The sequence below is a fragment of the Cucumis melo genome, chromosome 4, assembly GCF_025177605.1.
Source record: "Cucumis melo cultivar AY chromosome 4, USDA_Cmelo_AY_1.0, whole genome shotgun sequence".
NCBI classification, from domain to species: domain Eukaryota; kingdom Viridiplantae; phylum Streptophyta; class Magnoliopsida; order Cucurbitales; family Cucurbitaceae; genus Cucumis; species Cucumis melo.
The window spans coordinates 27597322-27624863 of NC_066860.1; the positions used below are offsets into that span (position 1 = coordinate 27597322).

Here is a 27542-nt window from a genome sequence, read left to right on the forward strand (position 1 = left end):
TAAGCATAAACAAATCAACTCTTCCCCACATTTTAACTTAATTCCCACGTAACATTCAAATGGGCACGAAAGACAAAAATGTCTAAGAGTCTCTGATCAAGAGCCATGCTACCTTTACAAATTTGAAACCCAAGAGACCCCAATGAAAAGAGTACAAAAGTCTAATATCATTTATGAAAGCATGATTCTAAGTACAATACAATCATCCTCTACCATGATTCTAATTTCTAACCTATTACTACTCTGTAAATGATTAGGGTTGTAACACATTTCAAATCCCATAATTGTAATCATAATTAGGCCAAATCCAAACTTTGGGGACTTCCATGTTCAAACTTTGAACCTCTCCAAAGAAAAGTGCGGAAATGGAGCCCAATAAAAAGGGGGATCCAAACTGCTAGGAGGTTCAAGTTTTTCTTCGAGTCATAACATTGAGAATCTCTGTTCACTCGGAAGGAATAAGTTTGGCAACAGACGCGAAACTAGAAGGTATTTTGCACATTGAATCTCCGTCTTCCCTCACATTTGTAGTATGGAGTCTCATCAATTGTTTGCCTCACATAGTCTACAAACGGTTGTGGTGTTCGAGGAGACTGTTCGTTTGAGATAACAGGGCTGCTGCGATCAGGCGTGCGGGGTGCTGTAACGGTTGGAGTATGAGTAGTGGCAAGAGACCAAGAGGGCTGAGAAGGCTGAGCTCTATTAGGCTTGTCCAGGTAACAAATGAATAAAGTAATAGTCAATATGAGCAAAGATAGAGAGCCAAGTACTGTAGCCCAAATGGTTGTCGTATCAAAGACGGTTTCCAATGCTTCTTTTTCTCCAGGGTCATAGATGACATCAATTTCTGTTCTCTGACCTGAAATACACACATACCACAGCCCACATCATGCATCTCCAGTGATGTTAATGATCCCACACCCTGTCCCGGCCCACCCAAAAAAATAGAAAAAGGGGAAAAATGATGAATGGATAGTCTTAGGAATACGATAAGGTCAGCTTACCGTTAGCGGCTAATGTTATAAGAATTTTATCTCTGAATCTCTTCGTTCCCATTGCTTTCACCTGAGTATAGATGATGCAAGTAGCGAATATGAAATAAGATCTAGCATTGGGGAAGGGAATATAGGAAGAGGTTCTTAATAATCTACCACTAGATTTCTAAAAAAGGACACGCAGAACTTACTTTATCTGTATCCAATGTATACTTTTTTTAGTAAATGCTTTCAGTGTATACTTGACTAATTGTCAAATTGATTGCACTATGATTTATTAGTAAATATTAAAGAGGGAAAAACTTACTTCATACTCTGCACGACCACCGACTCCAGATTCTTCTTTAGAAATAGGACCAACAATGACCAAATCCCGTTCATGCCAATGAAGTTCAACGTCTATGATAGTGTAAAAGGAAATATCATCAGCTCCATTGACTTTAAGATGCACACATCTTCATAAAGTAACAGTTTAATACTACTGGCCCAGGAATGTACTGAAAGCTGTTTGCTATAGAATTAAAGTACGGCTGGCAACAACAAGCCAACAAACATCCTAAAAGGGAGGCGGGAAAAGGTTTCCCCAATAACGATACCTAGTCTATGAGAAAGTTTTCCTAATTATGATGCCGTATATATACATGAATGATGCGACCAAAGGCTGCCGTATTACAAGTAAATCCCAGAAACATTTCTAACTTCTCATTTCACCAACGTATCGAGAAAAATATGTCTGTACAATCTTAAGCAACCACAAAATGGGATGCTCAAAAAGAAGAATTACAGGAAAAAGGAAACCTTTAAACAACTTTACTGAACCATATGAGACATCATTTTATCTTTTTGGATGATAACTAATACTGACTAGCAAGCTCAAACCTTCAGACCCATGACGATAAGCATGAGCTAAAGAGCCAAGTGTTCAATTTATGACAAATAATAACGATCTTTTAACAGAAAAAAGAATCCTCCAAAACTTTAATTGAAACATATGAGACCAGAGAAACTGTTTCGAGTTGTATATAGAATTTGGCAGATATACAGATATATTTCATTTCAAAACTTATCACCCGAATGGGCAGCCGTAGCTGCAGAGTTGGAGTCTTCAGTAAGGAAACATAATCCTCCTTAGCATTATTAAGCATACCAGAGGTTCCGTCAAATTTATAAATCATAGTGTGTTGTACAATACAATAACATAAAGTTGTTAGCTTACCTGTATTCCCCAAGATAGTTATAGCAGTCTTGTTCGAGTCTGGAGTCAGAATCAATTGTGTTGCACTCTGAAATTTGGAAATAATCAAAATTCGATCATACATAAAATTTTTTTGAAAAACAAAGTAATCAAGCTAAAAAGGAAAATATGTAAAGAGTTGGATCCAGCTTTCGGGAGCTATTGAAAACTATTATTATTAATTATTTCCTCACAAAAAGTCTTAAAAATCCCTACATGGAATAACAAATGGTATCAACACGCTACACTTCAAAAAAATCTTTGTCACATTATCCAAAATCAGTTCTTGGACAAAAAGAAAAAAACTTAACTGATTAATTTCTTCAGTTGATGTCCATATTTATGAGCTTAATATCATCCAATTTGTGGTTGGAAGAAACGTCCGGTTAATTATTCCAAATTAAGTATTCTGATAAAGAAAATGCAGGTGTTTATTAATGATTGAACTACCTTGTCCATCTCCATAACAGAAAAGCCTCCAACGAAGAGTGCAGAAGCAGATCCAAAAATTTGACTGGATTCTCGAGATGAAGCGTAAATAGTTACAGATATATCTGGTCTCATGGCCTTCGACTTGGTCGCCGAGCGTGCTAAGTGCTCCGGCGAGTAAGGAAAAAAGAGGCAGTATGAATTGTCATAGTCATGATCCAACCACGGCTTTGCGTAACTTTAGTCCACAATGAACAAAACAAAAATGTATGAATAGTCAGTTACTTGATTCAAGAATATGGGGAACAAGGGAATGATGTCGCAACATACCCAACAAAGGGAGGGTCGACTCTACAGTCGTGCAGGACTCTCTTATCATTTAGAAGAGCTCCAGATTGGCCTCTGTAATTAAAAGATTAATAAAAAATCAAAAGAAAACTTAACACATAACTTAACTATGATATTGTTTCACTGAAGAGAACTAGAAAAAGTATTATTTTAATAATTATAACCCGAGCAGAGAAAATTATAAAATTGATAAATTTAAAAATAAAATAAAATAAACCTACAACTTTCGTTTACAATTCTAATGGAAAAACTAATTCAGGGTTACTAATGGAAAAACTTTAGAAGAAGGGAAGGCACTATATAGAACATGTCTTGGAAACTTCATAGAAAGGTAAATTTGCCCAAAAAAAATAATATTGTCGAATTAACTGGTCAGGGAAATTAAAAACTGAATTACGGCCTCAAAAAGCTTCAACATAAAGTGTCATTACCTACTACTGTCAATTTTTTAACACTACTGACCATGACCAAAGATATTTATTTCCGAAATTCATATTGACAGATTGAAATCTAATGCCCTATATTCACATGATGCAAACTTATCTACAAACCTGAAATTCACAGAGAAGTTATATCCTTTTGCTGGGAAAGGAACATTTGTCAGAATTTCAACTGGGGCAACCACGGACAAAGTGTGCCCAGTCTGCACTGTCACTGTTGTCCGTAAGTTCAAATTTGAACCTTCAAATAGTACTGTCAGCATGGAACAGGTTGTGGATTACTTAACAATGGATAAAGTAAAATGTGATAAAAATATGAGTTTTTTAAAAATACAGTAACAGATGTACGTAGATGATATCAGGTACCTTCTGTTGAACCTGGACCAACTGCTTCAGCTATTCCAGATAGCATATCCACAGATAAAACACTTTCATTGGTTGAAATCCACCGGCCAGAAAATTGGGCTTTAAAACCTAGACATTGTTTTACGGTAAAATCCTTAAAATGAACTGTTTATGTCTGAGTTTATCCCCCCCAACGTGTAGGGGAAAAGAAAAAGAAAACCCCAACATTATCCTGAAATATGGAGCTGCGTATTGGAGAATAATCATGACGTGACAATGAAAGTAGTTAAGTGTCATATTGACATTTCCAAGTAAAACTCAGACTTGCAGTTTATCGAGATGAATATCCAATGTTCTCAATCCATTCCCACAAGATGCTAACCTTTTATACTGAAGTTGAGATGACTACCAACATGAATTACTGGGTCTTGAGGATGTATTAGTGCACCGACTGAAATCTGGAGGAGACAATGAAATTCACTGAATCATCGAGAAATTATAGCATGATATAACTTGCATTAAGGAACACGTTGGAGATGTTGAGAGTCACATATTGGAAAAACCAAGGAGACTCACACTCTATATAATATAGATGGGCTACTCCTCTCATTGTCAATCAGTTTTGAGATGGAACCTCATACTATCAAACAGAACATGAAACTCTCAACAAGTGCCATATTTTTTTTCTTTTTGTAAAATAAAGCAGTACTTTTTGTATTTGTGTTTTCAACTCTAAGAAGGCAGACAAATTGAAGCAATCTCTTCCACCTGGTTTGAGCGTACAAGATCTGTGAAAGAATGGCTTGAGTTTTCTCGAGATCACAAGTACTAGACTTTTTAAGGGTTTTTTTTCCAACTATTTAGCAGATGTTTAAATTGCATTTTTGAGTTTGTAGTAACCTGTATGGACTTCATTTTCGGGTAGATTGGATGTCCGAGTTTTTCATCTATGCAGTTGATGTTTCACTAAAAAAAATGAAGTATTTTTTATGGATACAAGAAAATGTACAAAGTTCTTGTGGATATAAGGATTTGGTTTTTGAAAATCAAACTTATAAATACTATAAAATTCTATGATTTTTTGGATAAGTAACATAACTTTCATTATCTCAAAGAGTGATACAAAAAGAAGGGAATGTTTAGTATCCCCACACAACAAATTTCAAAAAGAAGCCCAATAAGAATCAAAGGACCATGTAGAAGCAAAAAGAAAAGGTCATTGAACTCCAAAAATAGGCACATTAGTTTCTTCATCACAAAAGATTCTAGAGTTTCTTCAAACCACAACCGTCAAAGGAGGGCGAAGATCTCATTGGACTAGAGGATTTTCACAAGAGCATCTATCTAACTGAAGACCTTCAACTAAATATAAAAGGACATCTGAAGCATTCTTCGGTCAACACCATTGCATTTTGAACACGCTAAACAGTCTTCCCTAACAATCAACGACAAAGGAACAGTAGAAAAATAGGTGTGTGAAGTCTCTCGCTCTTTTTACAAAACACATCAATTAGGAGAGAGCATAGCTTTGAAGGATTCTCTAGATTCTACCGCAAGTGTTTAACCTTTCAAAAGAGAATATCCACAAAACAAACCTTGACTTTCTTAGGACAAAATGCCTTCCAAATAAGATCAAAATTTTGTCTTTCCAAAGCTATTTGCTTTGCACTGAGTTTGACGAGAAAGATTTGAAGCCAAAAGGAGCCATCATTTTCCAACATTCACACAAACACGCCATCCTTGTTATTCAATCTAAAAGTTTGAAGCTTGTTCAAAAGAGCAACCCAATCATACTTTTCGTTATCCAGGCAACTTACCAGATCCAACTGTAAAAGAGTTCAGCATGTTGATTTGTGTCCTAACACTGACAAGGATTGAAATGATCTCAAAAGCAAAGAGACAGCCACGAGCATGGGAAACAAATTCTTTTTTAGGTCTTCTTCTGTAAAAATTCTTTATTCTCTCTCTAAAAATATGCACACTCTTAAAGGTAGAATGAACATAAATATTTTACAAATTTAAAAGATGTTGATCAAGGCACATACCAATATATAGTCTGACTTTTCTGGATTCTTGTCAATCGACACTTGGACAAGAGCTCTACCATGCTTCCTTGCCTTTAACAATGGAAGAATAAGTCACAACAGAGCTACAGCTAAATATGGGTAACTTTAAAATTCAATCAATAGCCAACTCACAAATACAATATATTAATATGCGAGTTGCATGTGGTTTAGAACTCTTTTACTAGAAGAATTTTTTTTTTCTTGTAGAAGATAAAATTTATTTGCATATTGAAAAAAACAAGAGAAGAAGAAGATGAAAATGTGGAGATGAATAATTGGGATAACTCTGATAACAGGAATACTTTTAAGACGATGAATAATAGGCGTAATTCTCAAATGTCTAAGGCAATCTCTAACCTCCTTCTCCTAAGCTTTTTGCTCGCTGCTTAGCCAAATATGTTGTTTATTCTCTGAATTTCAGACCGATGTGCGTTTCTTTGTTGCCTCTTGGTGCTTTTGGAACATTTTTTTTTATGGTTTGTTTTACGGTTGAGGAGTTGTATTCTCGTGTGTTTTTGGCTGCTCATCTTTTAGTTTGATGAAGTTTCTTTCTCTAGATCTCCAGATGACTAGATCTTTTGTTAGCGTTTTGTCAGAACTTTTGCTGCTTAGCTTTCCTTTGGCTTAATTACTTTGCTCCAGCTGCTCTTATAGGGCTTTTTCCCTCATTTGAAGGCTTCTCTCCTATGTAATTTCTTTATGTTTTGTTCTTTCTTTCACTCCTCTTTGAAATTTTTATCTTTTGAGCATTATTCTCTTGTCGTTGCTATTTTTTCAATTAAAGCATTCCCTTGTTCATTGATGATGTAACAAATATTATAATTTTTCTCAAGTTTTCCACTTTCGTTTACAATTTGTCGCATCTATCTTCCATTAGTCAACTAATAGTCAAATTAACTTAGGACTACTTAGAATTCTTTTCAAAACTTCATGAACTAAAATATACTTATTGAAACCTCAAGGACATAAGACACACCAACCCCCAACGTCAAGAGACCAAAATTATATATTGTCCTAAAACTTATCAAGAGCTATTAGAAAAAGTGGGCTTGGTGGGATTTGAGCCTCTTATCTCTTGAGCTGAGGCCATACATTAAATCAACTAGGAACATATTTCTTGGGTTGGTGGGATTTGAACCTCTTATCTCTTGGGTGGAGGGCATATTAACTGAGTTATTTTTAGATTGGCCAACTTATGACAGTGACTATTGAAAAGAAATAAACATTTACTGAAGTATGAGAAAATATCTCTCCTCCTGGAGCTGCCCATTCAAAAAGTTTGAAGACTATATAGAAAGATCTATCGTATATAGTACAAACCAATACATTTTTATATGAAGATAGCATTTTACAAACCTTCAAATAAATATATCCATTGTCTTCGCTTGAGTAATTTACGGAAACAATATCTGGGTAGTTAGTTTCCACGTAAGAGAGGACAACATCATGAGCCTCATGAAAGATATTGCCTAGTTAAAAACATTGTCAGATTTGATCCACAAGAAATGCATATCAAAGCATAAAACATCAAATTTATTTCTTTAAAGGAAACGAATCTCTTTTATTAGTGATAATATTTGAGGACAAAAGCTCAAAGTACAAGAGGATTGTAGATAGTACCTAGAGAATCATGGTAGTTTATTGGAATACGGAGTTCGGTATCCACAGCAAGATTGATCACATGGAAAGGGAATTCCTGATTTGTTAGCCTTATTTGGGTAACCTGATAATAAATACCAGACTAAGTGAGAAGCTGATGAACAGATGAAGATATATATAACATGATACATCAACTAAACATGAAAATAGGGGTAGATTTCTTATGCACTTAAAAGAGTAAAAAAGAACACAAGGAGAATGGAAAATGTGAGATCCTCCCTGGAACAATCCTGATTCTTCAGAAAATACAGGAAATAAAATTAATGAGTAGATATCATATAAGCTTTAATGTTCCCAAATACTACAGAGATACAGAGAGAAGGCACATAACTAAAAGTGGATGCTCTATCTTAAGCGTGTTTTAAGAGAGATTAGGTCCCTCTCAAATTGACCCGTAAACGATAGATCAATTTTCCATTAGAAGAAATTAATCAATAAGAATGCCTATCAGGCTATCATAATCTAAATTTGGTTTAAGTTCCACAATGTAAAAGAACTTGGAAATTAAGAAGGAACAAAGAATAAGTGATGAAAATAGTATTCCATGCTTCCTCAAGAAATATAACTATTAGTTGTGAGGAAAATGAAAACAAAATAAAATGATCGGGAACACATAATGAGAGCAAAGGAATAACCCTTTACTCGATCTGGGAAAATGTCAAGTTCTCCAATATTATGAATTATTTCTTTGGCCAGGAGCTCATAATGAACAAATGAGTTCTACTTGACAGTTAAATGAGAATGAAGAGCAACGAGTCCCATTGTTCACCTTCATTATCAATGAGTTATAATGAAGGCCTGACAGTTTATGACATGCAACTTAGTTGGCTAACCATTGAACAGAACAAATAAACATGGATTTAAGCCCATTGCACTCTAATTTTCAGAAACTGACACAATGAAATAGAATTTATACCTCTGTCACTCTGACACAAGCAGCAATCTCCATTCTTCCAGAAGAGCGATCCTTTGCCTGAATGCATGCAATATTGTTACTTTCTGAAGTCTTTATTCTTTCCTCATGAATGGAAATGGCATTCTTCCAGGCATCTTCATCCTTTTTATCACAACTTCTTAATACGGTATATGTTATAGTTCTTTTTCGGCTCTGACTCTCCCAGTGGCCATATGAGTCCATGGATGATGGCAAAGCTTTGCTTGAAGTGTAGAAGGGGGGAAGAATCCAGGTGATTGGAACTCCAAGAGCAAGGGGAAGATTAGGTATCACTGATAAAGATGCTGAGGAACTGAAAATTTTTGTTTCTACTTTGGAGCCAGAAGTGAATTCACATAAGAAAGAAACAGCAATATTTGTTATGCCTGAAGATCTGGGGAGCAAAATCGAGAAACACAGATAAAGGAAAGCTGGAAGGTTGAAAGAAATACAGTGATAAATAAAGGAAAAGGGATCATCATACACCCAGAGTCCTCCCAAAAATGAGTAGATCGATAGTACCTAGTAGGAGAATAAGAAGAAGAACGAAAAAGTAAAAATGTTCCTCTATTCCTATTTATGATTATACAATTTTCCTTTTTCTTTCCCCAGTTTTCAGTAGATCATTAAAAATTCAGTCTTACTATTCGAAATAAAAATTTACTACAAGCCTCTTAATCTCAAACATTTTTCGAGGATCAAATGCAAATAGGTGTATAAGCCATGCTTGTTCAGGGAATGTGCCTCATAAGCCAAAAGGCTCCAAACCATCTTTGCCGACCATGTTTTAACACCATGTGATATAGATTTGTCGTTACTTTCATATGTCAGGATTTTCGTGGATGTACAACTCTTCTCCGTCCTTAACATTAGACTTGTTATAGTAAATTTGTTTGACAATGTACTATAGAGGAACCAAGTAGTCATCAAACCTACCCAACCAAGTGTTGTAAATGCTCTTTATCTCAAGCTTTTTGACTGTGGTCTATAATGCTTTCTTTCTAGATGGATTTTGTTAGATACTTAGGTTAGTATAGAGTTATCGGTATAAAGGTAATTAGATACTTAGGAAGTTATTAGTAGTTATTGTGTAAGTGTGGTTACTAGTATTTATTATGTAAGTGTGGTTACTAGTAGTTATTATGTAAGTGTGGTTACTAGGGTGGTTACATCTTGTTATAAATGGAGAGAAGGTAAGTGAGAGGGGGAGGTTATTCCATTGAGCGATTTAGGGTTTGGGTGAGAGTACTCAAAAGGGAGGTTCAAAGTACCTTAGACTTGGGTTTATCTTGTATTTTCTTATAGTTCATTATAATAGATTAAGATCTTGTGTTGTACTGTGTTTTTAAGACTGTCTTGAAGGCTATAATTTTGTTAAAGTTCGGTTGTTTTATGAATATATAGAATACTCTACTTGGTGTTCTAACAAATTGGTATGAGAGCATCAAAACCTAGGAAAATGGCAAAGAAGGTGGAAGAGAGGTTTGAATCCATTGATCGAAGGTTATCCGATATACGAGAGGAACTTCAAAAATTGCCGGTGATCAAAGGAAAGTTATCTTCCATGAAAAGAACTATTGAGAAAATCCGTTTACAAATGGAAAAACAATAGCAGCAACAAGAAGTACTAATGGAATATATTGAAGGTATGATTCGTGAGAAATCTACGACAATGAGAGAAACAGAAGATTCGCTAATAAAATATATTGAAGGCATGATTTGTGAGAAATATACGACAACGAGAAAAACAAAAGATTCATTCAACCGAATAAAGACGAGTGAGAATAAGGTAGAGCAAGGTGAAGCATCGATCATTGAAATAATTGAGGAATCGAAGACGATCAAGTGGTTAAAGGATCGAGAAACAACAATAGATACAGTGCACTGAAAGCTTGGCGAAGAAAAAAATTGCAATGAGTGAAGGAAGCACAGCATCGGCAAGTCAAATGTCAAGGATGGAGAGCATAGTCGAAGGAGGAAATACACCAACGAAAGAAACCAACCAGGAACGAAGAACGAATGAAGATAGGAATCGAAGAAGATATGAGTGATCAAAACAAATTCAAGAAGGTAGAGTTACCGGTGTTTAGCAGCAAGGACTTCAATTCATGTATTTTTTGGACCGAACGGAAGAGTGTGATCATATTTGTAAGCACACCTTGAGGACAATGTGTTTTTGAAGAGCCGGGTAATGTTAGATACCAAGGTTAGTATAGGGTTAGGGGTATAAAGGTAATTGGATACTTAGGAAGTTATTGGTAGTTATTGTGTAAGTGTGGTTACTAGTAGTTATTATGTAAGGGTAGTTACTAGGGTGATTACACCTTGTTATCAATGGAGGGAAGGTAAGTGAGAGAGGGAGGTTATTCTATTGAGTGATTTAGGGCTTGGGTGATAGTACTCAAGAGGGAGGTTTCAAGTGCCTTATACTTGAGTTTATCTTGTATTTTCTTATAGTTCATTATAATAAATTAAGATCTTGTGTTGTACTGTGTTTTTGTGTTTTTAAGACTGTCTTGAAGGTTGTAATTTTGTTAAAGTTTGGTTGTTTTATGAATATATAGAACACTTGGTATTCCAACATATTTAAACACCTTTTCTTTGCTCACATTTTATAAAGACGTCAAAATTAGAAGATGAAACTTAAAATTAAACCCAGAAAAAAGCCATAAAACACAAATGTGTGTGGACTGAAGTAAAATTAGTTTGTTGGAGCAATAATTAGTGCTCACCTTCCATATACCATGTTGATAAAACCAATTTCCTCGTTCATATAACTCATGGACTGAGCATCATCTAAAACAGTTGAAGTAGACTTGTAGTCTCTACCACTGAAGCGCTCCGATGAACTAAAACTCAACACCTAAGCAACATGTGTCACACTTCTATCCAAGGGATACCGGTACCTCACTTTTAGTAACTACAGAGGTAGATACAGTCTCACCTTTTCATCTTCAATAGTCCAGTTGTAACCTTTGCACAATTGATAAAAGGAAAAAGCATCACCCTGACAACAAAATAAAAGTCAGTTGGTAGTCATTTAGTAATCAAGTGAAATTTTTGGACTTCAGCTTTTAATTGTTACCTCTGGAAACAAGGGGTAAATAGGCATCTCGTTCCCAACACCTATTTGTTCATTTTGTACATTCAACAGCACATTGGACGGAATTCCTACTTTAATGCTTCCATATGCTCGACAAATCATAGAGCCTCCATAGCGAAAAAAGGTGGCACTGATATTCTGGAATTATGTTTTTTAAAACAATAAGGAATTAACTTAAGAAATAGTGAGTGCAGACTTAATGATAGGCACATGAACTCAAGAACACTAGTAGCCACATTGCTAATTTATTTTTCTATAAAATTTATTTGAAGAAACATATAAATAAAATACTTATTGTTAATAATAAACATAAAAATTATAGTGAGTTGACAATATCCCTTACACTTTTCCCTGACGAAACTGCCAAAAGCAGTCCAGAAGATTTGTGAACATTCACAATTGCATTATCCAAACTAGCAAACTCAACGTATGTTCCAACTGTTGGACCACCTTCAACTGTGAGCTGCGGCAACACCAAAAAGAAAATGCAGCTACATCATAAATTAATTTTTCTATTTTATGAAGTATGGACATCACAATCTGAAAACAACAAGCCTATCTAGTTTAATATTCTCTAATTCTTCTTTTTTTTCTTTTTTTTCTGGTAAGGAAACACCCAATATTCTCTTCATGCTTATTTTTCTATGATCCAGGATCCACGAGTTAGTGACTTACAGTATAAGATGCACCTGGAAGTAGAAAAATATTGTGGGGATGGACTCTTGGCGGTGCATAGACTTCAATCTTTATTGGCTTGCTTAATATTTCACGTCCAGATTGTTGTAGAATACTCACCTGTTTTTAATCATAAAGCCAACTTATAAATTCTAACTTCTATAGAAATTGACACATGTGCAAATATACACAATACAGATAAACTCTAAGGCAACAGTAAACTTACATAAATAGTTGTTGTCCCAAGTGATACAGCTTTAATTTTGAAACCTGAAGCTTTAACCACCGCTTGACCAGTAATCATAGAATCATCAGTGTCTACAAGCTCAACTATTTGATCTTCAATATGTACAAGAATATGCATGTACGCAAACTGCATCAAAGAAATGTGGTCAATGAACTTTTCTATTTTCTTAATGTAAATAAAACATCTTATTAATAACAGAAAACACGAGAGAGGAGACACAAGGATACTCCCATTTCCCAAGCCGGGAAATCACGAGAAGGCCCCCAAACTTTTTCTTAATGAGAAACAAACATTTCGTTGATATGGCAGAGAACTGTACATAATTAATTTGAACTCAAACATGGGAGCATTGCTTTTCATTGGTTAAGATATACTAAATTGGCATGCTTTCATTTCTTCAGCTTAACTATGTTGCTTTGTATTTTATTTTTAACAGTTGCTGTCTTGTATTTTCGAGCATTAGACTATTTTCATTATATCAATAAAAATCAATGTTTCCTTTTCAAAAAAGAGAAAAAGAGAAAAAAAATTCAAACCTGGGAGGAGTCAAAAGTACTTCCATCACTAATCCCAGCAGCCAAATCAACGACTTGAGAGCTTTGTTCCTGATAATTTTAAGATTCCCATGGTGAACACAATTTACATGAGGTATTGTCAGTCAAATCAGAACATACCAGCAGGCTTATTTCTTCTTGAGAACTAATCTCGATCCAATCTACATCGGCAACACGAACCTGTAAAGCAGTATACATGGAGATGAAAACTTAAGTATAACTGGGAATTTTCTGAAAAGAAAGCAGAACGTTCATTAAGAATGATGCTTTTTTTATATAAGAAACAAATTTCATTGATATATGAAATTTACAAAAGAAGGGCAAGAAGCCCATGCCAATGAAGTTAAAGAAGACTTCTCCAATTGATCAATAGTGTAGTAAGATCGTATAAGAATGATGTTTATAGAACCTTATGAACCAAAAAAATTATTTTCTTGCAACATTTTGATCAAAAGCTAATTTTCCTCCAAGCCAAGTAATGCTTCAAGAAAAACAATCGAGTAGAAATCAAGACAGAGTCAGCGAATCCTCCATGGCATGAGCATGTAGAGGTACATAGAGAAAAGGCAATCATGCAAATATAATCAAGCTCCTTACAATTACTAATACTTGCAAAAATAACGCTATGGAAAGATAAATTACCACAGCTGAAGATGATAGTGGAGGATTGAGCCCAATGTCATAAACAGTCACAAGTGCAGTCCCCAATCCTTTAGGTGACAATGCTAAATCTCGGCATTGCATACCTGGAGTAGGTTGAATAACATCAACTATACGAGAATCATTCACAACAGCATCCAAGAAACAGCTCCCTCCAGTAATCGACATATTTGCCTGTGTTGTAGCATTGATATTAGTTGTATACTACCGCAGGCGCAGATACTGTGGTCATTAATTATGGGTTATAGACTATATTTAGAAGCCAATTAGTAAAGTATCATTTATTGCAATTTCAAATTTCATTAGAATAAGGCTCCCTAGGATGTACAAATATGTTGGTTCCTGAATGGTTCTTATCCTGTCTCTTACACACACAGGTATATAAAATTTTAATTCCTATAGAGAATTTATGTACATGAACTTGCTGTTTCGATTTTGTTAAATTCGTTAGTTACTTCATCAATTTGTTTTAGTTAGTTTGCTTCATTGCAAAGTAGACTACTCTTTTAGTTCAATGGCTTCTGGTCGACAGCTGAAGTACACTGAACACTATTACAGGATTTAGATCGAATAAAAGTTTCTTTTAGAGTCCTGGAAAATTATAGATGTTAGGCTACATTAGATATAAAGACACCAAAAACAAAGATGCAATTTCAATATAAAAAGTATCAAATCAATGGATCGATATTCAAAAGTTAGATCAACTGATCACACGAAGTTTGGGAATCACGATTCTACCTTGAGATCAGGATTGAAAAACAGCAAAGTGAACTCTGGGTGAACTCTTAGAGTAGAAACAAGCTGCGTTTTTTAACAGATCCAGTGTTAAGAACTGAGTAACAAAGATAACATGACTATCAACAAATACATAACAAGTATGAGAACAGGGAAAGCAGGAAAAAGAAAAAAAGACTTGCATGGTTGAAGAACATCTTGAACTCAAACTACTCATCATTCGAAAAGCTTGTTTCGTATTCCAAAGAAAAGGTTCTCATGTACCATACCTGTAAGCGTGTTGCATCTGTCAAAAGGTTATCTGAGTTATCAAGCCAGTGGGCAGAATAATCATCCCTCACAGCATCACTAAAGCCAGTGACAGTTGCACGAACAATGCACTTGAAGAGCAAATATGTTTTTTTAGTTCAAGCAGCAGTAAGACATTGGAGGTTTGGGGGAAGAGGGATTCCAATCACACAAGAAGGAAAATTACAACACCAATAAAACAGTTATCTACATTTGATGCATTTCACCCATATAAACCGCACTACATAAATAACAGTACTTGTGCTCATAATGCTAATAACAAATATTATAATAATCAGCATGAAGTATTTGACTCTAAAATCATGAAATGATGATCACTTGAGTTGGAAAATAATCTAGGATTTTACCTCTCCTGATTCATTTTGCAAGGTCAAAAATCTCTCCCAGCTATACTTAGACCTCTTTAAACCATACAGCTCATCCCAGTAAGCCAAACTTTCACAACGGTTAAGTTCCCACCTCAAATGAAGAGAAGATGAGTTTGCAAAAGGTTCTCCTAAATCACTGACACCAACTGCAGCCATTCTTATAGTGCGGCCATTAGCCACAGTGACAGGAGCAGTGCGGAGTCTCATTGAACCCCGGTCAGCTCGAATTGCAGTTCGTATGATGTCAATTTTATTCACTGTATGCCATCAGGTTACCCGTTCAAAAGGATGAAACTTTAGAATGAAAATGTGAATCATCAAATAAACAATCGACAAATGGAGTCTACGCTTGGTAAATAGAGACAATTAATACCAGGTTCATCAGCTATCAAAACAATTGAGGAAGGAAGTCCACATGTGACTGAGACGAGAACTACTGCGATTACAGGTGTCGGATGGCCATCTCCAACCAAATTACCACGTTTAAAACGAAGTGTCTGAGTCATTTGAGTCAGAATTAGTATATATGACAAAATCTTCTAATCAAGTAGAATAATAACAATATTACAAATGAACGACAGAAGAGGAATAAGTACATAGGTTCCTAGTCTTTGGCACTGAATTTGATATGAACCATAATTTTCAGACATTTGGTGCACAAAAATTCCACCCTTGCCAAAATCAGGTTCTTCTTCCAAAATTTCAGCACTTTCAATAAATTCAACACCTTGACCCCAATGATGAGGACCACCGCGAAGCATGACATTAGAACATGTTCCGGGAACAAGATGTAACTTATCCAGACTTTCCAAACTATTGACTTCTGCTGGAGCCGGATCAACCCAAAAGCCACCAAATTTACTACCATCACCAATGTGTCCAACAAGGAGAGGTGGATAAGCAGCAATTAGTAAAGATGCTTTTAATAAAATAGGCCCATGCAAAGAGAGATCGAAATGCTGATATTCTTTATACAATGTGGCTTGCAGCATGGTACGACCAGAACCAGAAGCATAGACAGAAGCCCATGAACAAGGGGGGCCATAGGAAGAACCACTTAGCTCAACCTTTTCTAGCACGTCCAGCACAGGCATCTCCCATGTATTATTTTGAATTATGAAAAATTCACTTTCAACTTTCCACTTTACATGAGAATTAAAAGCATCACATCGATAGAAATAGTCACCTAAAAACCAATGTTACAAAAAATCAAATTACAAAAGGAAAAGATTTAAAAAATAATAATGAAAAAAATAAAAAATAAGAAATAAGAAACATAAGGAAGCATAAAACTTAGATGTCTAAATATGTCTAAGAAATCAATCACCATTTGATGACTGCATTGAGACAGCCGCTTGAAGATATGACCCCACGACAGTCTCTACAGGGAAGGTAGGAAGTATCATCATTGATCCAGGCAGGGCTACTTCAATTACAACCTACCAGTATTTCAAAGTAAGCTAAGAAGAACCTTTTTAATCAGAATAAATTCTCGTTTGGTTACAGTAAAACATAGAACAAGTTAAACATGAACTATGCTTGACGGGAACAATAAGAATTGGTTTCTTCCATCACAAAATAAAAAAAGGTAAAAGGGACAATGGGGTGAATATAGAAAAGATTTTCTACGGTACAAAACCTCCAGGCATCATTTCATTTCTTTTTTATTTTGTTTGTTATTTTAATGGACATTGTTGTATTCGAGTCAGGCGTATACTTTATAGAAGGCTTCACCCATTTTTGGGCTTCGATACATGAGCATCAAGAGAATGATACCTTACATGTGCAACCTTTATTGTCGGCATTCATTTCTTATGTCTTTTATTTGTTTTGGGTGTAAACCAATAGAAGGATCTTCAATTTTCATTTTCAACTAGATACAAGTTTTTTTCCTTTTTCCGATAAGAGGCAATCTCTCTTTTTTTTTTCTTTGGAAATCTTGCATTTTGGAGCATTAGACTTTTTTTAATTAAATCAATGAATAGTTTTGTTTCTCATTTAAAAACCAAAATTGTGATTGCCTATTAAGAACTTAAAGAACTTTTTTTTTTTTTTTTTTTTTGTGAAAAGGAAAACTTAAAGAACACAATTGTACAACCAGTAGAACATATCCTATTAAGTAAGCTCATACAAAAGATTATTGTTTAATGGAAAGGCACAAAAATGTTTATGGATACAGATTCTCAAAAGAGTGAAAAGGAAAATATAATAAAAATTAGGAAATAGACTGCAACAAATTAGAAAGAGCTAATAAAAGCCTCCAATTAGGAGGACCTTTATTAATTTATAAAACCTATCTTTTTACAAATGGAACACAAAGTATATTTAAGTCTTTTCTTCTATTTAAAGAACATCAAGTTATTTGGTTGAGGACATATGCCTTAACCAATGAAGCAAGACGCAAATTTGCTATAAACGCGTAAGTCAAAAGTAAATAATATAACAAACAAACAAGTTAGTCATTAGCTCTTTTTGGTAGGGGCTGCTCTCTATCCAGCCCTTAATTTGTTTGTTTTTTGAGATGAAACCATTTTGATGTTTTCTTGTAAAATTATAAAAATAAAACATGGTATTAATTTTTATTGGAAACTTAATAACAATTATCAAAAATAGCATAGAGGCCAAAAAGAAGTTTACATCAATTTTTTTCCAAGCATCCCCCAAGTTTATGGCCTCATCTTTGTACTCTCTCCAATATCTTCTATAAGTATAATTTATTTTTAGTTAATGAATTGGAATAGTTATTTGTAAAACTTCCTTCACTTCGTGTGTTGTCCTCTTTTGTGTACTTTTTCACTTACCAAAACATTAGTATTTTATATATAGTAAAGAACAATTATAATAAACAAATAATATAGACTACAAGAGTGGCAGAAAATGTAGATCTAAAAAGTATGCAGATGGAAGTTCATGTAACTACGGACAAGAGTTTACTAATAAATATAAAATCTTACCTCATCAAAATTTGATGAGTCAAAAATAGATAGCACTTTAACAGTTGCTTTCCCAGACTTTTTTGCCTGTACAACTCCAGAAGCAGATACAGTGACGACACTTATGTCAGAGGAAAACCATTTGTAGTCACTTGATGTCTTAGCACAACCTATGTTGGACAGTTATAAGATGTAAGTAATTTTGACAGAGTGATTTAAAGACCAAGCAGCTAAAATGCTATACAGACCACCGGTAGCTTTAAGTAACACCTCCTGATAAACAGAAGGGGTCCAAGGTAGGAAGATGTTTCTAGATACGCCACTTCTGTTGTCCAAGATGAATCTTACTTGTTCACAAATGAAAACTTCTTGTATGATCTTGAGAACCTAAATTGCATGAACATAATCAAAAAGAGAACAGATTTTCTAATTGGAAGGTTAAAATAGAATAACTAATCTGAGCAATATGAACTATGACCTCAATAATGAAGATGTCTTCCTCCATACTCCTATTCCCTACTCTCTTTTTTATTTTCTCTCTTTTTTTTTTTTTCTTTTCTTCTTCTTTTTTTTCTTTTTTCTTGAAAAGGAAACAAAACTTTTCATTGGAAAGAGGAAAAGAGACGTGCTCAAATAAGGTACAATAACTCTCAAGAAAGGAGAGAAACGAAGTAAACCAAAGTTAGACAATGCTATTGAGATGCACTGAGAAAAAAGAAAAGGAAAGGAGGGGAAAAAAACCCTTCAAATAACAAACCCTTGTAAGCCTAACAAACCAACAAATGACTACTATGCATCACAAAAAATTAAGTTATGGAGAAGAATAAAATGTATATGATTGACTATTGAGCGTACCTCCTTTGTTTCGTAATTACTACCATAGTAAGACAGTGAAGCTGTCAGCATTCCTTGTCCCTTTGAAATTGCTTGCAAAATTCTAGAAGTTCGCCATTTGTGTTTAGGTACAAGATCATTGGTCAAAAGATAAGTTCTCAAGCACTGGGATTGGTTATCATGCAACTGGACGTCATCACTCTGCATTTGTGGAAAAGAAATTACGGGCTTAACATACCCAAGAAAGCTTGTCCAAATATATTAAGACAGGAAGAAAATCCACAAGAAGTGAAGATGCTATTCGTATAAGGAAATTCCACTTCAGAGTAAAAGCTCTTAGCTGCGGGAGAGAACCTCCACAACTGGAGAAAATAAAAGTAAAAAGTAGGTGGAAATCAAGGTAGAATGCCAAAAGTCAAATTTATGTACAGTTTATCCATGCCTCAACAAATCTCATGGGCAACATGCTTGATCGTATAATATTCGGGTACCAAAAGAATTTGTATGATATTAAATCCTAGGTGGATTGCCACCATGGATTTAATTCACTCCCTCAAAGTCTTTTAAAATTAGACCTATGACTCTTATTTACCCTTATGACTAAGTCAACTCAAGATGGTTGTTAACTTGAAATTATTGAAACGTTTTCGTTTTCTTTCTCTGTAGAAAATCAACTTGCATTAACAAGATGAAATCAAAAAAAGGCCCGCAAAAAGAATATATATGTATAAAGCAACCATGTTGACTGTAATCAGCTACAACAGTACCTTCTAAATCGCTGAGTGTTTCTTATGCATTGAGCCAAACAAATGTGATTAGCTGCAAGAGTACCTTGTACTGTCTCAAGCAGCTAATATTAAAATGCAAGCGTATAGAATGTAATTAGCTGCAATAGTACCTTGTACTGTCTCCAGCAGCTAATATTAAAATGCAAGCATATAGAATGTAATTAGTGCAAGAGTAAGCCTAAATTACATTTGAGATTCTTAGCATTAAGCTAGAAATAAAAAAAAAATTATTTAAATCTTTACTTCTTCATTTTCTCTTTATTTGAAGATGTGTATATAATGGCTTTATAACATAGAAGTATATGGTTATACAGGCTAAAATCACAAACGACTTGGTATTTAAATCTTTACTTCTTCATTTTCTCTTATGCACAGAGTTTCTGGAGTTATCATTCAATTTCAAATAACAAGATTAGTGTAGAGCTAGCTTAACATGGAAGCAGCTGAAAGTTGGCACATTCGCATTAGACCTGCAAGACATTTGTTTTCTTTGCTTTTTTTTCTCTCTCTTTGGTTTTTTTTTTTTTTTTTCCTTTTTTTGGATAAGAAATAGGTAAGATTTTGTCAACAAAATAAGATCCCCCAAAAAAAATAATAATAATAATAAAGTGATGAAATTTTGTTGAAATTTTGAGAGTTATCTTGAAATTTTATTTTAGTTTGCACACCAAAGAAAATATGTGAGTGAGTCAGTATCAAGTTTTTTTAAAGTAAAACCACATTTCAAAGTTGAATATCTATTCTGAAATAGCAATATTTGTAGGATACAAAGGTTACCTCAGTGATGTATATTTCTTGTGCATCAGGTCCTCGTGAGAAAACCTTCATTTGAATGAGATACTGACGACCAGAAACAATATACCAATTGGCAAAAGATATAGGTCTTTCTGTTCCTTCAACAGGTTCATCAACAATGGGCAAAGGACTAATATACAAATGTAAAGATTCTGGCATGACAACATTTAATGCTGACATTTGAATGTGCCCAACCACCCTAGTGTCTTCGACGGTTACAGCCGTAACTCCAAACCTAAGAGCGCTTGTTAAACCCAGGTCAGAATCAACATGAGCTATGGAAGAGTTTGAAGTTGACCATCGGTGGTGTGGAGACGGTAAAGTTACCACTGCATATGCCAAAAAAATCAAGCAAAAAAAGGAGAGACTTGAGGATAGGCTTACATGCAAACTCTAACATGTAGGCAAATTCTATGACAGTTATGAAACATACAAAAGAACTGAATGTTCAATTTGAACTTAGGGTTCACATTTAGTTCTGCTTAGCCCGCGTTGATTTGGGCTTCTCTTTTTCTTTGTGGAGAACACCTTTGTATATCCTTTTTAAATTTTTACCAACAAAAGTTGGTTCATCATTAAAAAAATATATTGATCTACAAGAAGCAGCACCATAGTCACTAATTTTAGATAGTAACTTCTTTTTGAAATCGAAGCAATGAAGGGCTAAGTCTCAGTGGATCGTGGCAGCAAGGTCACTCTGCCACTTACAATACAGTTTTAGGTAGTAACTTAATTACAATACTAGATAACTACAATTAAAACAAGTTCAAGAGTAAACCTTGGGGTATGTTGGCACGAATGACTTTAAGGCTGTAACGAACAGTAGCACCTACAAGGACAAAAACGGGTGACGGAGGTTCAAGAGACATAGCCTCTGCCACAGTCAGAACAATCTTGTCAGCCATGTGCTTAACATCCGGTTCGAGCAAATGCACAGAAACGATTTCATGGCCAATTTCAATTCCTCTTACAACAAACAGATCTGAAAATACACCCTGCATCATAAAGCAAGAAATATTACAAAATATGAAATTTTGGTTTGCTTGGACCAGATCTGAATTAAGGGTGAAATTCTTAACATCGGCAGCATACATACACTATCTTCCAGTTTTATTTGAATATTCAAGTCTCCACATAACCCACCACAATCACTAAGAGGAGAATCCTTCAAGGGAAGATGAGCTAGGTGATGCGAGGATCCTTCAGTTTCAGGAATCAGATGCCACATAAATTGTAAGCCCACTAATGATGAAAATACGTTTTCTGCAAAATGAATGGAAAAACCATTCAAAATTCCATCCATATCAAAGTAAAAGAAATAACGTACAGAAATAAGTAAAAGAAATACTGTACAGAAATATACGCAAGTATCTTAAACATGGGAAGTCCAACGAAGCTGTGGAACTGATTTGAAGATCAGAGATGAGTGAAATGTGCTGAAGCACATTAGCATCAGCCTTGCAGGTTAAGGGGTGGAACAAAAATGTGAAATTGCGATCTATACACATGCACATACACAAATATATCCCTAAAAGCCAGAGCGAAGCATGAGATATTGAATATAAAGGATTTCCTATTCATGGGAAAACAAAGGTCTACCATTACATTTCTAAACCAAAATGGTCCACAATATCATATTACACAAACCTAAAAAGTTAAAACTCGCCCTCACAGAATTGGCTCCATCCCCCACTTTCTCTAATGATTTATAAGTTAAAGCCCTCCATATCTATCTTCTTATTCTCGTTTTCATGTTCCTTAACAACAAATGGAGAGAGAGAGAGAGCTCAGGATGAGAGGGTTGAACACAGGAAATGAACCAATGGCATTTTGTTTTGAGTTTCCTTCCCTATTTAGTTTCTTGTTTATGCTTTTAGACAAATCACATTGCCTATGTCTGTGTCAGGCACAAGGTGAGCCTAAGCTCGTGCATTTTGAGGGTTTTAGTCTTTAGAACAGTGACCAAGATGGGGAACAAATTAAAGATCTCAATTTTTTTTTTAGTGGGAAACATGAATTTCTTGATTCCATTGAAGAGGTGATATTACAGAACATGGCAAACTATTTACAGGGGAGAGGGAAAAAAACAATTCCATTGAACAATAAGTGAAGAATGACAATAAGTATTCAAAAAAAAGAGTCAAAGTTCATTAATATTATAATACATAAATTTATATCCATCAGACGAAATTCACATTTAGCTAACATAATAACGGTTTAAGAAAAAGTAATAGCTTTTGCTTTCCCTTTTCAGCCATAGTTTATGCTGAACATACCTTAAAGATGCAATTTCTCTCCAAGGATCCTATGAAATGAACATAAATTAAAGACATGCCAAAACAGCTGCCGGTCCCACAAACACAGGTGAAAACTGAAGTTCCATCACATTTTGAGCATCCACACATGCAGCAGTACTAAAATGGTCTTAGATATTAAAATTTTAAATCTATATACTTAGAGTGGAATCTAGATTCTACAAGTTACACTGGGTCTCCTATACAATAAGATTAGTTCACATAAAAACTAATCCCAACTTCCTCAACATATGAAGCAAAATAGCAAAAACCCATCCTCTTCACAAGCCAGCTACAAATTGAAGGGAAAACAATAATCATAAAGGAAAGTTAATGGACACTCCTAATTCCCCTTTTAGTACCAGAATACATTGAAGAAAGTTTTGAAGTGAAAATCATAGACAATAGAGAACCCAAAGAATAAGATTATTAAACAACGTTCCATTAATGATCTAAACTGTTCTTTTCAGGAATTTCACTATGGTTATGCACACAAACCCCAGGCATTTTTCGTATATTTTCATACTGTATAATCCTTTTTTTTTTTTTGTCATTTCCACAATACGCGACACAACAAGGGATCAAAGATTGCATAATCATTTTTAAATGCATAGTTATGAACAAGAAGTCTACCTTCACTATCAAAGGCACGGACTCGGAGCGTAGCAAGCCCATCCAAATCAAGTTTGATAGAATTGTGAAATATTTGGATTCTGGAAAAATTGTCAATAAAAACTTTGCAGCGAATTACATTTCCAGTGTGTACGTCAGCAGCATAAACAGCAGTCTCCTTGCGACCGCTGTATGGAGCAATAGATCTCAACAGAGCACTTGTCGAGCAGTGACTACTTACATTATATTCCGGTAGAACAGTGAGAATATCATGATGGTCCCAAGACCTATAATTTATTGTAATAGCAATAAATAAATTAGCAGTTGACCAGCAGATAACAAAAACTACAATGAGATCACTCCCCCAAAATGTCTAGTGGAACAGTCAAAACTTTTAAAAACTGCCAATATGACTATTATCAACATGCTAGATAACTTTCTTGAGGTCTAGGGAGCTAAAGCCTATCTCCTCTTTCATGAAATGGTAGCTATCAGTCTAAAATATTTTGACATTTCCTAATGTTAACTACGAAGCACTGGATACCAAATTTAAAATTCAAAATGATGCTAAGAAAGAGAAACGACTTCCAGCGTCTGTTTGATGATTTGAAAGCATTTAAACCAATAATTGGCTACTTCTGATCAAATTTATTTAGCTCCCAGATGCAAACTAGGTAGAATTTTCCATAGAAGCTGTAAAATGGCAGGGCAGGGCAGGCCCCGTTTCTAAGCTTAACGATTAAGCATTACATAACAACGTGATAATCAACTAGAATCATTACCCACTCAGCTCCTTAACTCATACAGAAGCTCCAAAGTTGGAGATTTCAACTTCTCTACTCTCTTTCTCAACTTCACCATTATATAATAAAACATCAATTCAACAAATAACTGGAAATTTGAGATTTACCATTTGAAGCAACCATCACTTCCTTGAAGCCTGTACTCCACTGGATTAGTCATCCTGGGAGGCAAGAGAATATTCACGTCGGCAATGTGGGGACCAGAGGAGAAATGAGGCGTCGCTCCGTAGCTTCCACCGATCATCAAGAGAAGAACAAGAAGCACAGGAAGGAGAGTGGACATCTTTACTTGAAGCCAGTGTAACAACAATCATGAAGTTTACAAGGAAACAGAGAAGAAGAATTTGTGGGAATCGAAATAAAAAGATTGGAAGCTTGAAATGGAGATTTGAGAGTGAAGATCGAGCTCGAAGTTGAGTAGAAACTGAGATAATTATGAGAAGTTTGTTGAAGAAAGAGAATAGAACCCTAGTAAAATCTCTAGTAAAATATTTTTTGCCTTTTGGAAACCGAGAAAGTAACTGTAGGACTACTGGAGTATGTGGCGTGCCATTATTGGATACCGCTTCCCAGCTGGACGAATCTTAGCAAAGTTTTTTTCTTTTTCTTTTTTCTTTTTTCAAAATAAAATTTACACTGTGAAATTGTTTTTATTATTATTATTATTATTTAGGACCTCCATTATTTTGTTTTGAATTATGAGTTTTAAAGTTTTTTAGTAGAAACTCGACCGGTTATTTTGAATCATAGACATTATTAATGTATATTTTGTCCTTAAGAAAATTGAAGATATTATCTTATTTTATTTTGTATTATCTTGTATTATTTGTTGCCTTTTTCATTCCATACAACCTTGTATTTATACCCCCTTTTTCCTTGATGTAAATACATACAAGAATATTCATCTAAATAAACTGACATGGTATCAGAGCCTCTTTAACTAGTTACTGTTCAAACCGCCGCCGCACCCATCCGACGCCCGCCTCCGTGAAACCCAGTCGCCTTTTAGATCTCCGCGAACCCGAAGCTGCGCCTGTTTTCCCTTTACGCGTGCAAGCCGGCCTCCGTGAAACCCAGTCGATCCCGAGCCTACCACCACATCCGTCGAAGCTCCACACTCCAGTCTCCGACCTCCGGCGTCGCTTGAATCTCCGTGAAGCCTGTCTCCAGCCGTCGCTGACCCGTCCGATCCGAGCGTGTCTCCAGCCGAAACCATCAGATCCGAAGCCGAAACCATCAGATCTGACCGACCCACAGCCGAGCGTGTCTCCAGCCGTCTGATACCACCGACCTGATCCGAGCGCCTTCACAGACCCGCGCTTTTCCATCTACCCGACCCGAAACCACCTACCCGACCGCCGTCTGATACCACCGACCCGAAACCATCTACCCGACCGCTGAACAAGACCCGCCCCGCGCCTTTCCATCAGTTTTGACCCGAAACCATCTACCCGACCCTTTTCCATCTACCCGACCCGAAACCATCTACCCGACCTGAAATCCGCTCCATCTCCGTGAAACCCGACCCGAAAATTGCCCTTATCTTTATTTAATTATTTTTTTTCTCTGACTTGGTTTTCTTTTCTCTTGTGAGTAGATGGAGAAAAGTGAAATTGCTCGTCCAATCAGCACAATTCTTGATGGCTCTAATTATATTACATGGGCCAATCAAATGAAAAGCTTCTTAATTGGACGAAAATTATGGCGCATTGTCACGGGAGATATTACCAAACCAACCAAACAAGACAAGGAAGATGATAGCAAATTTATAGAACGCCTTGAAGAATGGGACAGCAAAAATCATCAAATTATTACCTGGCTTAGTAACACGTCAATCCCTGCTATCCACACACAATTTGATGCTTTTGAAAACGCTAAGGAGTTATGGAATTTTTTGTCCACGCGATTCAAGTCCGTCGGATTAGCGCATTACTATCAGTTGCACAATAGCCTTGTTAATCTTAATCAAGAAGCTGGTCAATCGGTTAATGAGTATCTAGCCGTGCTTCAACCTATGTGGACTCAACTTGATCAAGCTACAATCAGTAAAGATCATCTTCGTCTTATTAAAGTCCTTATGGGACTACGTCCAGAATATGAATCTATTAGAGCTGCCTTATTACACCGCAGCCCCCTGCCCTCATTAGATGCCGCTATCCAAGAAATATTATTTGAAGAAAGACGTCTTGGCATCAATCTCTCTAAACATTCTGATGCTGTTCTTGCCAGCACCTATTCACCACCTGGAGCATCAAGCACATTTTGTAAAAATTGTAAGCTCACTGGTCATAAATTTATTAATTGTCCTAAAATAGAATGCAGGTACTGCCATAAGCCAGGCCACATCCTGGATAATTGCCCCATAAAACCACCTCGACCTCGCAACTATTCTACCAGAGCAAAGAACTTTACTAAACCCAGTAACTCCTCTGCTGCTACTGTTGCTCCGGATAAATCCACCATCCCCCAATTCCAGATAAGTGATCTTCAAAGTTTACTAAATCAGTTGATTTCATCACCTTCCTCTGCACTTGCCGTCTCACCAGGTAATCGATGGCTTCTTGACTCTGGCTGTTGCAATCATATGACATCTGATTACTCTCTTATGAACACTCCTAGTCCTACTAAATCTTTACCTCCCATTTATGCTGCTGACGGCAATTGTATGAATATCACTCACATGGGCACCATCAATACCCCTAGTTTGAATCTTCCTCACACTTACTGTGTCCCAAACTTAACTTTTAATCTAGTATCTGTTGGTCAATTATGCGACCTTGGCTTCACTGTCTCTTTTTCTTCTAATGGTTGTCAGGTTCAGGATCCACAGACGGGACAGACGATTGGGACGGGTCGCAAAGTGGGCAGATTGTTTGAGCTTCTATCACTTCAGGTTCCTTCTCCATCCATCTCTGCCCCTGTCACTGACTCTGATACATATCAGTGGCATCTTCGTCTTGGTCATGCTTCTCCAGAAAAATTGCGTCATTTAATCTCCATTAACAATTTAAATAGTATTACCAAATTTGTCCCTTTTAATTGTTTAAATTGCAAACTTGCTAAGCAACCTGTTTTGTCATTTTCTACATCCACTTCTATTTGTGATAAACCTTTTGATTTAATCCATTCTGACATCTGGGGGCCTACCCCTACCTCCACCGTCCATGGTTATCGTTATTATGTGTTATTCATCGATGATTTCTCTCGATTTACATGGATTTACTTTCTCAAACACCGCTCTGAATTATCTCGCACTTATATTGAATTTGCTAATATGATTCGTACCCAATTCTCTTGTCCCATCAAAACCCTTCGCACTGACAATGCCTTGGAGTATAAAGACTCCACTCTTCTATCTTTTCTCTCCCAACAGGGCACTCTT

The 27542-nt window shown here is 35.7% G+C and overlaps 1 protein-coding gene across 4 annotated transcripts; it reads right to left on the reverse strand.

The window, feature by feature from the left end:
* On the reverse strand, nt 1-24615 carry LOC103502678 (nuclear pore complex protein GP210). Of its 4 annotated transcripts, none has more exons than XM_017047795.2 (36): nt 24268-24614; nt 23379-23644; nt 21548-21714; nt 21230-21446; nt 20434-20780; nt 18890-19069; nt 18283-18421; nt 18056-18204; nt 16429-16540; nt 15698-16287; nt 15475-15598; nt 15081-15358; nt 14694-14804; nt 14428-14490; nt 13672-13863; nt 13150-13209; nt 13012-13080; nt 12455-12601; nt 12229-12348; nt 11897-12016; nt 11536-11691; nt 11395-11457; nt 11183-11313; nt 8433-8844; nt 7478-7580; nt 7214-7326; nt 5837-5908; nt 4174-4249; nt 3813-3920; nt 3558-3699; nt 2989-3060; nt 2680-2896; nt 2212-2278; nt 1303-1394; nt 1005-1065; nt 1-859 (listed from the first exon to the last, which is right to left on the reverse strand). In XM_017047795.2, the coding sequence occupies exons 1-36, from the start codon at nt 24441-24443 to the stop codon at nt 483-485; spliced, it is 5889 nt and encodes a 1962-aa protein (XP_016903284.2). In that variant the 5' UTR covers nt 24444-24614; the 3' UTR covers nt 1-482. The 4 variants fall into 4 exon arrangements, with proteins under 4 accessions (XP_016903284.2, XP_016903285.2, XP_050939196.1 ...); XM_017047796.2 differs by lacking the exon at nt 24268-24614 and adding an exon at nt 22728-22822 and having other exon boundaries at nt 23379-23508; XM_051083239.1 differs by lacking the exons at nt 23379-23644; nt 24268-24614 and having other exon boundaries at nt 21595-21707.
* Nucleotides 24616-27542: the final 2927 nt, after the last annotated feature.

Coding starts and splice junctions, on each gene's coding strand:
- LOC103502678 (XM_017047795.2), bottom strand. CDS start 24,443: ATGTCCACTCTCCTTCCTGTGCTTCTTGTTCTTCTCTTGATGATCGGT. Junction 13,081..13,149: donor AAGAAGAAATAAGCCTGCTG/GTATGTTCTGAT, acceptor TAAAATTATCAG/GAACAAAGCTCTCAAGTCGT. Junction 5,909..7,213: donor ATGGATATATTTATTTGAAG/GTTTGTAAAATG, acceptor CCATTGTTAAAG/GCAAGGAAGCATGGTAGAGC.